The sequence below is a fragment of the Nematolebias whitei genome, chromosome 7 (assembly GCF_014905685.2).
Source record: "Nematolebias whitei isolate Nwh7 chromosome 7, NemWhi1, whole genome shotgun sequence".
NCBI classification, from domain to species: domain Eukaryota; kingdom Metazoa; phylum Chordata; class Actinopteri; order Cyprinodontiformes; family Rivulidae; genus Nematolebias; species Nematolebias whitei.
The window spans coordinates 25,559,620-25,570,929 of record NC_056504.1 but is presented as its reverse complement, the minus strand read 5'-3'; the positions used below and the strand labels follow the sequence as shown (position 1 = coordinate 25,570,929).

Genomic DNA, 11,310 nt, shown 5'->3' with positions numbered 1-11,310 from the left:
CTGAGGAAGTCTCTTGGATGAGAGACGAAACGTTTCTAGATTTTTTTGCTTTGTTTTGTTTTTTGTTTTTTTGAATGTCCAGAGGACCAGATTGAACTTTTTTGGATTTTTCTACCTGGATTATTGAGCATGCATCAGGACATTTATTTTATAGTTTTATTAGCAAATACTCTGTTTATATAAAAAATGAATAAAATTTTGCTTTACTTCAACTTTGCTTTGTTACAGTTACCAGATTTCGGGAGCCAGCTACAAGAACTGCTTTGCTTCAGGGTGGTTTGGATCAGCTCAGTGTTACGGTAAGTGTCGGTCAGTTTTATGTCTCATTTTAGTCAAAGTCAAGTAAAAATGTTGCTTGAATTCTTTTAAAAACAACTTGTGTTCTGAACTTTTTTGTATTTCTAACCAAGTCATAGATAAAATCATAGCAGCAGTATCTGATTTATTCACAAATTAAAGATGTATTTTTTTTTTCTTTTCTTCCTATTTTTCTTAGTTGTTCGGTGTAGCAAACCTTCTCAAGTGCCCAACGGCAGAAGCTCTTGGACAAGTGAGGAAAGCCCGACATACAAACAAGTCATAAATTACATCTGCAATGAAGGATACACCCTCAGTGGCAATGATAGCATCATGTGCAGTAAAACTGGGGAATACGATTCTCAACCTCCTGAATGTAAAGGTACGTCTTTTTATTCTACCTTTTCCTCAAGACCGATTAGAAAAAGAAGCTAACTGAGTTTGACAAAGTTTTATCCAACATCACTTTATTATCCATGTGCTACCAAATCATTTATTAATATTTCCAGTAACTATCATGGAGCATTTTAATACCATGTAATAAGAACATTTTCTAATCTGTCATTTCATTGCTTTATGCTCCACATTGAGAGAAAAACTGACTTCATCTGTGCTAGTGGACAATTCTTTGTAAAATAGTTTGGTTTAAGACATCTATTATCTAAAACTTTGGCATCAGTTGAAAACTTGTTTTTACTTTGTTTTGTTTAATGCAGTTAACAAAAGGGTTTAACGTTTAGGTATGAGTAGTAGAAATTAATTGAGATATCAGATATACTATGGTAATCCTAGGTGTTCCTAAAAACACATTATGCAATCACAACATTCTCCCTGCATACAAACAATCTCAAGAACACAATGTCGTGTGCATTTAAACCTGTGTGGTGTCAGCGTCACGTCAGGCTGAGCAGCTGCTTTTCAAAGTGCAGGTATAAACTTGTGTGTTTTGTTCTTCCATGTTACACTGATTGGTAACTCTAAATAGTCTCTATGTGTGAGTGAGAAAGTGAATGGTTGTTTGTCTCTATGTGTCCCTGTGATGGACTGGAGACCTGTCCAGGTTGTACCTCACCTCTCGCACAGTGACTGCTGGACACCAGTGAACCCCGCAACCCTAAAAAGGAAGAAGCGGGTAACAGTGGATGGATGGATGGATGGATAGATGGATGGAGTTACAAACTAAACCCTTATCAATAATCTCTACAGTCTACACTCCCCTCAGCTTTTTAGTTGGTTCAGTCCAGCGTAGCTACACCAGTAGCTTTTAGCTGCTCGTTCGTCAGACAGCAGTCAGTTGTGGAGATTAGAAGGAAAGTCAAATTATTTTTTCAAGTGGTAAAATTCGGCCATATTTTTTCTGATTATGAATTAGACAAACGAGAGTACAAACTTTTAGGAGTGTGGCGGGTGTGGTAGCTCGATGATCAGTGCCACAGTCCCATGATCCTGAGGCTGCGGGTTCGAGCTCAGTTTGTATTAATAAGGCCATTTGGTGTAAAACAAGGGCAGCATGGTGGCACAACTGGTAGAGCTGCTGCCTCTCAGTGAACAGGTCCTTGGTTAAAACCCCGGTAGAGGGGCCTTTCTGGATGGAGTTTGCATGTTCTCTCCGTGCATGCGTGGGTTTTCTCCGGGTACTCCGGTTTCCTCCCACAGACCAAAAACATGCATGTTAGGCTGATTGGTAGCTCTAAATTGTAAATAGGTGTGAGTGAGAGAGTGAATGTTTGTTTGTCTTGTTTGTCTCTATGTGGCCCTGTGATGGACTTGCGACCCGTCCAGGGTGGGATGGGTGGTGGCCGAGGGCGGGGGCCCTGGTGGTCTGATCCTCGGCTACAGAAGCTGGCTATTGGGACATGGGATGCCACCTCACTGGTGGGGAAGGAGCCTGAGCTGGTGTGTGAAGTTGAGAGGTTCCGGCTAGAAATAGTCTGACTCACCTCTACACATGGTTCTGGCTCTGGAACCAGTTTCCTTGAGAGGGGTTGGACACTCTTCCACTCTGGATTTGCCCCTGGTGAGAGGTGCCGAGCAGGAGTGGGCATACTTATTGCCCCCCATCTTGGTGCCTGTGTGTTGTGGTTCACCCCGGGAATGAGAGGGTAGCCTCCCTCCGCCTACGTGTGGGGAGACAGGTTCTGACTGTCGTTTGTGCTTATGCACCAAACGGCAGTTCAGATTATCCACCCTTTTTGGAGTCCTTGGAGGGGGTACTGGAAAGTGCACCTCCTAGTGACTCCCTTGTTCTGCTGGGGGACTTCAATGCTCATTAGGGCAATGACAGTGAGACCTGGAGGGGTGTGGTTGGGAGGAACGGCCCCCCTGATCTGAACCCAAGTGGTGTTCTGTTGTTGGACTTCTGTGTTCATCATGGATTGTCCATAGCAAACATCATGTTCAAGCATAAGGGTGTCCATATGGGCTCTTGGCACCAGGACACCCTAGGCCGCAGTTCGATGATCGACTTTGTTGTCGTCTCATTTGATCTGTGGCCACATGTCTTGGACACTCGGGTGAAGAGAGGGGCGGAGCTGTCCACTGATCACTACCTGGTGGTGAGTTGGCTCCGATGGTGGGGGAGGATGCCGGTCAGACCTGGCAGGCCCAAACGTATTGTGAGGGTTTGCTGGGAATGTCTGGCAGAGTTTCCTGTGAGATGGAGCTTTAACTCCCACCTCTCGGAGAACTTTGAACATGTTCCCGGGGAGGTAGGGGACATTGAGTCCGAGTGGGCCATGTTCCGTGCCTCTATTGTCGAGGCGGCTTACCGGAGCTGCGGCCGCAAGGTTGTCGGTGCCTGTTGTGGTGGCAACCCTCGAACCCGGTGGTGGACACCGGCGGTGAGGGATGCTGCCAGGCTGACGAAGGAGTCCTATCGAGCCTTTTTGGCCTGTGGCACCCCGGAAGCAACTGATGGGTGCCGGCGGTCCAAGCGACATGCAACTCGGATGGTCGCTGAGGCAAAAACTTGGACATGGGAGGAGTTCGGAGAGGCCATGGAGAATGACTTCTGCACGGCTTCGAGGTGATTCTGGTCCACCATCTGGCGTATCAGGGGGAGACACTGTTTATAGTGGGGGTGGTGTGCTGCTGACCACAACTCAGGATGTTGTGGGTCAGTTAGTGGAATACTTTGAAGACCTCCACTGGCACATCTTCCACTGAGGAAGCAGAGCTTGGGGACTCTGGGTCGGGCCCTCCAATCTCTGGTGCTGAGGTCAACGAGGTGGTTAAAATGCTCCTTGGTGGCAGGGCCCCAGGGGTAGATGAGATTCGCCTGGAGTTCCTTAAGGCTCCGGATGTTGTAGGGTTGTGTTGGCTTATACGACTCTGCAATATTGCGTGGACATTGGGGGAAGTTCCCCTGGATTGGCAGAACGGGGTGGTGGTCCCCTTATTCAAAAAGGGGTACCGTAGAGTGTGTTCCAACGATAGGGGGATCACACTCTTAAGCCTCCCTGGTAAGGTCTATTCGGGAGTTCTGGAGAGGAGGGTCCATCGGATAGTCGAACCTCAGATTCAGGAGGAGCAGTGCGGTTTTCGTCCTGGTCGTGGAACACAGGACCAGCTCTACACTCTCAGCAGGGTCCTGGAGGGTGCGTGGGAGTTTGCCCAACTGGTCTACATGTGCTTTGTGGACTTGGAGAAGGTGTTCGACCGCGTCCCTCGGGGAACCCTGTGGGGGGTACTCTGGGTGTACGGGGTACCAGGCCCTTTGATACGGGCTGTTAGGTCCCTGTATGACCCATGTCAGAGCCTGGTCCACATTGCCGGCAGTAAGTCGGGCTCGTTTCCGGTGAGAGTTGGACTCCGCCAAGGTTGCCCTTTGTCACCGACTCTGTTCATAACTTTTATGGACATAATTTCTAGGCGCAGCCAATGTGTTGAGGGGATATGTTTTGGTGGCCTTAGGATCACGTCTCTGCTTTTTGCAGATGATGTGGTCCTATTGGCTTCATCAGATTGTGATCTACAGCTTTTGCTGGAGCAGTTCGCAGCCGAGTGTGACACAGCTGGGATGAAGATCAGTTCTTCCAAATCCGAGGCCATGGTCTTGAGCCGGAAAAGGGTAGAGTGCCCTCTCTGGGTCAGGGAGGATGTCCTGCCCCAATTGGAGGAGTTCAAGTATGTTAGGTTTAAACAAATGAACACGGACACAAAGAGTGAGATTTTCTTTGCAAAGGGAAGAGTAGCCTGAGGCGTCCTTTCTCCAGACTCTCTTCGACTTGCTCATTCCCTTTACGCCTTTTTATTCAATTCAAACAATGATGGGCGTGATCGTATAGAGCAGGTTTTTTACGTTTTTATCAATAAATCACAGTCTGTTTTTGAGGGAAGGGCAGACTGGAACAAGTTTTTGCAAGCTTGGTATGTGGTTTAAAGATTGTAATACATCATACAATTCTCTTCTGGGTTTTTCCACTGAAGAGGACATGAAAATAAAATGATCATAAATAATATGATAAGAAACGACTGTTCTAGCAAAGTATCTTGGGGTCTTCTTCACGAATGAGGGAAAAATGGAGTGTGAGATCAATAGGCGGATAGGTGCAGCATCTGCAGTGAAGCGGGTGCTGTACTGGTCTGTCATGGTGAAGAGAGAGCTGAGTCAAAAGGCAAAGCTCTCAATTTACCGATAGATCTACGTTCCTACCCTCATCTATGGTCATGAGCTTTGGGTTGTGACCGAAAGAACAAGATCTCGGATACAAGCGGCCGAAATGAGATTTCTCCGCAGGGTGTCTGGGCTCTTCCTTAGAGATAGGGTGAGAAGCTCGATCATCCGGGAGGGACTCAGAGTAGAGCCGCTGCTTCTCCACATCGAGAGGAGCCAGTTGAGGTGGCTTGGGCATCTGTTTAGGATGCCTCCTGGACACCTCCCTGGTGAGGTGTTCCGGACATGTCCCACCGGGAGGAGACCCAGAGGAAGACCCAGGACACGCTGGAGGGACTATGTTTTTCGGCTGGCCTGGGAATGCCTCGGGATTCCCCCGGAGGAGCTGGACCAAGTGGCTGGGGAGAGGGAGTCTGGGCCTCCCTACTTAGGCTGCTACCCCCGCGACCCGACCCCAGATAAGCAAAAGAAAATGGATGGATGGATGGATTGGAAAATGTTTTATATTGAATTTTGTATTAAGTGTATGTTTGTTTGTAATGTTTTTTGTTTGTTTGTTTTAAATAATAAGCGGAAGAAAATGAATGGATGGGACTTTGCTGTGTATTTATAAACGTACAATGTTAGTGTGAGAGAGTGCACATATTGTACAGCAGGAATTGGTTTTACCAGAGACACCTGCCTCTAAAACCAGCTTCTATGTTTTATCTACTAAGTTTTACATCGTGTTTCTATTCACTAACTGCATGTATGCTAGCCCTGTGTAGGTTGTTGCACACTCTTGACCCATGACCTCCTAAAAGTGTGCTGGCTTGACTTCCCCTAAAAAGTTGGTTAAACACTCATAACAAGAGAAACTGCATTTCCTGCGAAGATGCATTGTGAATGCTTATTGCTGAAGAACTTGCTGAAAAAACTGCTGAAATTAGCTAAAACATGCTGAGATGGAAGAACAAACCTAAGTTAGCAGAAGAAAACAAGAAGAACACTTATTTGTTAGATTTGATTTAAATAAGCAGAAATGAACACAAAAATTTGTAAATTAGCTAAAAAAAAAGCTTAAATTAGCAGAAAAAAATAGCTAAAAAGTAGCTGAAAAGGCAGGAAGAAGCTTAAAATTCCATGAAGAAAGTGGAGAGAGCACAATTGTGTCCTATTAGGCTTAAAGAAGCAGAAATAAGCACAAAAATGTGGAAATGATCTGAAAAAGCAGAAATTTGCAAAAACAAAAACAGCTGAATAGTAGCTAAAAAGCAGAAAGAAGCTTGTGTTACCAGAAGGAAGTGGAGAGAGCACATTTTTATTGAATTAGTCTGAAAAAAAGTTGAAATGAGTGCCAAAAATGTGGATTTACCTGAAAATGCTGAAATTAGCATAAAAATAGCTAAATAGAAGCTGAAATAGCAGAAAAGCTGAAACTAGCAGAAATAAGCTGAAAGGAGCATAATAAATTGAAATTAGCTGAAATAATGTAGAAGAAGCACAATAACAGAAATAATCTGAAAAGAGCAAAAAACAGCTGAAAGAACAGCTGAAATTAGCTGAAAGTAGCTGAATTTTTTTTTAAATTTGCACAAGGAAGCTGAAAGAAGCTGAAACAGAACAAAACGTGAAAGCAGCACTAAAAGGTTGTAAACAGATCTAAAGATTTGAAGAATGTGAAATGAGCTCATTTCATTTCCTATGTATTTAAAAGTGACATAAACGGCTAAATGTTTCAAAAAGCTAAATTTATACCAATACCAAAAAGTCATAGCACCTTTCTCTGAAGGAACTAAACGGTTTGATGTATTATTTGTTAAAATAGCACAAAAAAATTGTGGAACGAGAAGGATGCCGAAAAACGTATGGAAGAAAAATGGATCACAACAGTGTGACTGCTTCATAACCATTCACAGTTATCATTACCATCAACAATGTTTGAGTTCTGAATATCAACAAAAGGATGAAACATAAAAGGAGAAATTTCCCTCCTGTTTCTTGGTGCATAACGAGAAGTAAATGAGGAAGCAGATGCATGATGCACGATGGTCATGAGCACATTCTGCATGTCAGGGTTTATGCATGTCCCACCTCCAGCTTCATTAAAGGCTAATGAACTGTATCAATTTTGAGCTCTGATAAATGTAGCAGTGTCCCTATTCATAGGTGTGGCAATAGAAGATAAAATTACAACAAAACTGGTAACTTCAGCTCCTACATCAACACAACCAGGTATAAAATAACAATCAAAACACAAAACCAAAAGAAACTGAGAATTTTGTTTAAAAAGCCTTATTAATATTGTTCTCTCTAAAAACACTCTTATTTTCTACGTGCATGACAATATTTCTCGCCAACAGTGGTTATGCTCTATATCACAGAAACACTTTCGTCTGCGGCTTCGTCCACCACACCTGCAGCTCACAGGGATGCAGCTATCACAGCCAGCACACCTGCAGCTGCCTCAACATCAGAACAAGGTACACAGCCATGTTCACCTGGAAGCTTTAGAAACAGCATGCTGAAGCACGACTATATGCATGGATGCTGCATGCATGTCACAAATAAACTACATCAGCTTTTGAAGCTTTTTAAATAAGAATTATTTTGATAATTTTGTTTAAAAGGTGCAAGATACTTAATGGCAGCTGAGGAAAACGCTGCTACAACCACTGTAACGTCAGCTTTATCATCTTCATTTGGAGGTATCCAAACATTTCTTTGAAAACCACCCCAAAACTTATTTTCATCTCATTTTTGTTTGACCTCAAGGCTGTCTGGAAGTTTGGGTGCAAAGGGTGCTAAAGCACACTGTAATGGATACCAAAGGACATGCATATCCATTTACTATTACAGTAGTCCCTCAATTATTGCAGGGGTTATGTTCCGCACACTCCTGTGCTAGGTGAAAAACCGCAAAGTAGGAACAGTAGGATTTATACATACAATAGTCCCTCGCTACGTCGCAGTTCGACTTTCACCGACTTGATCTTTCGTGGTTTTTCAATGATTGTCAACTTTAATATTATGCACATGATTGGGACGTTATGGGATAAAAAGTTCACGAAAAAATAAAAATACTTCAGGCAGGCGCTGCCATTTTGTAGTTTTCTTTCAATAAGCCTATACTGTATCGCCAGTCAAAAGAACTACATTACCCAGAAGCCAACAGTTCTTCAAGCCGCTGCTTTCTGCCAAATGGAGGGAAGGTTTTGCAACTCAAGATTATGCAAGGTTTTCAGTTTTTCTCCTATAACGTGGAGTGGAGGGGAACATAAACCCCCATGATAATCGAGAGACTACAGTATTTTAAGACTTTATAAACCCTTCCCACACACTTGCAATGTTCTAAACTCTTAAACCTATGTAATTTTAACAACATACATAAATGTACTGTATGGTATTGCAAAATTTTACTCACCAGCTCTGCAGCAGAACAGTAGCTCGGTTCTGGTCAGGCTCGGTTCCGGTCCTGCAGACCTACCATGCAGCAACGAAGCCCACCGCACCGTCCAGGTTGATGTGCGTGTGGATTATTGAGCTTCAGGATTATTTACAACTTTCCTGCCAGTTCTGTGAGCTTCCTAGCTTAGATTTGCGTTGCAAAACTTTCCCTCCATTTTGGCAGGAAACAGTGTCCAGAAGAACTGTTGGCTTCTGGGTAGTGTAGTTCTCTGACTGGCCTTACAGTATAGGCTTATTGAAAGAAAACTATAAAATGACTGCGCCTGTCCAAAGTATTTTTTTTCATTAACTTTTTATCCCATACTTTCCCAATCACATGAGTAATATTAAAGTTGACAATCATAAAAAAAATGAAAAAAGTGAAAGGGCGAGTCCGCAAAAGTCGAACCGTGAAGTAGTGAGGGACTACTGTAATTGCGTATTAGCAGGGCTATTAAAAATATCTATAAAAGGTGACTGGGGAGAATTCAATGAAAATTTAAGAAATTTCAGCAATATGTTGGACTAGAATTAAAAATCAGGGAACAGTGTTGTGAATGTTGAATCAGACTTAACATCGTCAGTATCCAGCTGAAACCACCAGACACGATACAGAGCTTACCTGTGCCTAAATTATGTTTAATCATATAGTTACCCCTTTAACATCTAAGAACTAATAGATTAACTTCTAATCTCCCTCAAAGCAAGTTATTACACAGTGTTTAAAATGTTCTTTTAGTTTTTGGGTGCATTTTACATTCAGTTTGAGGGATTCGTTTTTTCCTTACCACTGCATTTTTTGGGTTTCTGAGTCACAGGAAACTGAAAACATGAACACACTCTACACATCTGACTTTAAAATAAAACCTTCCTGCCAATGTTTTTTTTTTTTCTTTTTCCAGATGGCTTGTCCAAAGCTGAACTGTAGTCTTATGTAGTTTTATCTGAAAGTGTTTTAAATAAGTATTTTTCGATGAGTCAGATCACTGTATAAACAGCTCTATGCTTGCCTTAGGCCCGTCACAATAAACAATAAAACATTTAATCACATGATAAATTAAAATTATCGAATTCATTTTCGTTCATTGTCTTTATTGTTTTTTCGTGTCTCTCTATTTCTACTGGACACTGGATGACAAAAGGCTCAACTCCGGTGCTCTTCACTGACCCTTCCCGTTCTCTTTTCTCTTTAAAATCTGTTTTAACCATCCAAAATTGTGTTTTTCGATCGTTAAAAGCAGCTAAGCTGACAAGCTAAGATAACAGGCCAACCTCGGGGAAAAAAACTTTGTCTTGTTTTAAGCTCCAAAATTCACAGTTGAAGCCTGTGCCTTTTTGTAAAAAGTTTTTTTCTCTGCAAAAAGAAGCTGAGAACTTGTTTACTGATTTTTTTAATTATAAAAGCTTTGTGTGACAAATACTATGCTAAAGAGCTCAAACCACACAGAGCATCTGCCATTTTGAGAAACAAAAAAAAAGGAAAGAGAGACAGTTCATGTCACGTCAAGGGGCCTCCCTCCCATTTTTCTTAAAGAGTCACACCTCCCTCACTATCCATCCTTCGGTTCAAACTGTCTTATACTACCATCCGGTGGTCAAAAAAAGTTACTACACTCAAAATAAATTAACCAACATTTCTTCTTAAATTTGACAATAATGACTAATTATTGTATATTTTTTTAAATATCGTAATTAATTGTAATTATCCATCCATCCATCCATTATCTTTACCCGCTTATTCCATTTTGGGTCACGGGGGTCGCTGGTGCCCATATCCAGCAATCACTGTGCGAGGGGCGGGGTACACCCTGGACGGGTCGCAAGTCCATCACAGGGCCACATAGAGACAAACGAGACAAACAACCATTCACTCTCTCATTCACACCTAGGGACAATTTAGAGTTACCAATCAGCCTAACATGCATGTTTTTGGTCTGTGGGAGGAAACCGGAGCACCCGGAGAAAACCCACGCATGCACGGAGAGAACATGCAAACTCCACCCAGAAAGGCTCCTGGACTTGGGTTTGAACCAAGGACCTGCTCGCTGAGAGGCAGCAGCTCTACCAGTTGCGCCACCGTGCTGCCCCTGTATAATTACTAATTATTGTCAAATTTCAAACAATATTATCGTTTATCTCAATAATTTGAGACAATTAATCGCCCATCAAAATTTGTTATTGTGACAGGCCTAGCTTGCCTTTCAGATTGCAGTTTTAATTTTTAATATTCAATATGTATTTTATCAATATCTGACTGGGCTGACATCCAAATCGGTCCTGACATACACAAAACAGAAACAAAAAAAAAAGTGAAATATTCCGTATGAAATTGTCCCGACCTTAAAATGAACATTATGTGTTGATGTTCCTGATGAAGACTGATTCTCTTCAGTTTATTTATTTATTCATTTGTATTTTTGGTAATTTAAGCTGTTTGATCTCTAATGTTTGTGTAATGTCCTTGCAGATGGGAATACTGAGATTACGAGCACCAACAAGAATAATGGTGAGCCACTGTGTTCCAGGCTGAAGAAAGCCAAAGTGTTGGTTGTTCACTTTCAGTAACTGTACTCTGGTTTTTACAGCAGATGTAGCTCTTACACTAACTGTAGTGTTAGTTACATTAGGTAATGTATCATTTTTATTTTTTGGAATTTTTATAAATCACTTTTGTGGTTGTAATACAGTATGTATAAAAATGCTTTCTCTATTTTTAGTTGCAGTTGGAATAGTAATTGGGTTATTTTTATACAAGTTTCAACAGAGGAGGAAAGGGTAAGGAACTCATTGACTTGTTGCATGCCTCACACAGTTTATGATCCTGTTATTTATCCTGCTACTTTGCCCAGAGCATGATTGCACGGTCCAGTTAGTTGCATGTTGTCCTTTTTGATGTCTGCCAATGAAACTTGCACTGAAACAACAAATTAACATGAAACTCTTCAGCCTCAGATTATCCATTATTATAGCAT

At 42.2% G+C, this 11,310-nt stretch overlaps 1 protein-coding gene across 1 annotated transcript in view; it reads left to right on the top strand.

The window, feature by feature from the left end:
* im:7151449 (complement decay-accelerating factor) overlaps positions 1 to 10,903 on the top strand; it is a 30,919-nt gene extending 20,016 nt beyond the window's left edge. The window contains exons 4-8 of the mRNA XM_037679773.1: positions 229 to 299; positions 497 to 679; positions 7,061 to 7,126; positions 7,255 to 7,374; positions 10,806 to 10,903. Of these exons, the coding sequence (XP_037535701.1) occupies positions 229 to 299; positions 497 to 679; positions 7,061 to 7,126; positions 7,255 to 7,374; positions 10,806 to 10,903 (538 nt within the window). The remainder of the gene's footprint in view (positions 1 to 228; positions 300 to 496; positions 680 to 7,060; positions 7,127 to 7,254; positions 7,375 to 10,805) is intronic.
* Positions 10,904 to 11,310: the final 407 nt, after the last annotated feature.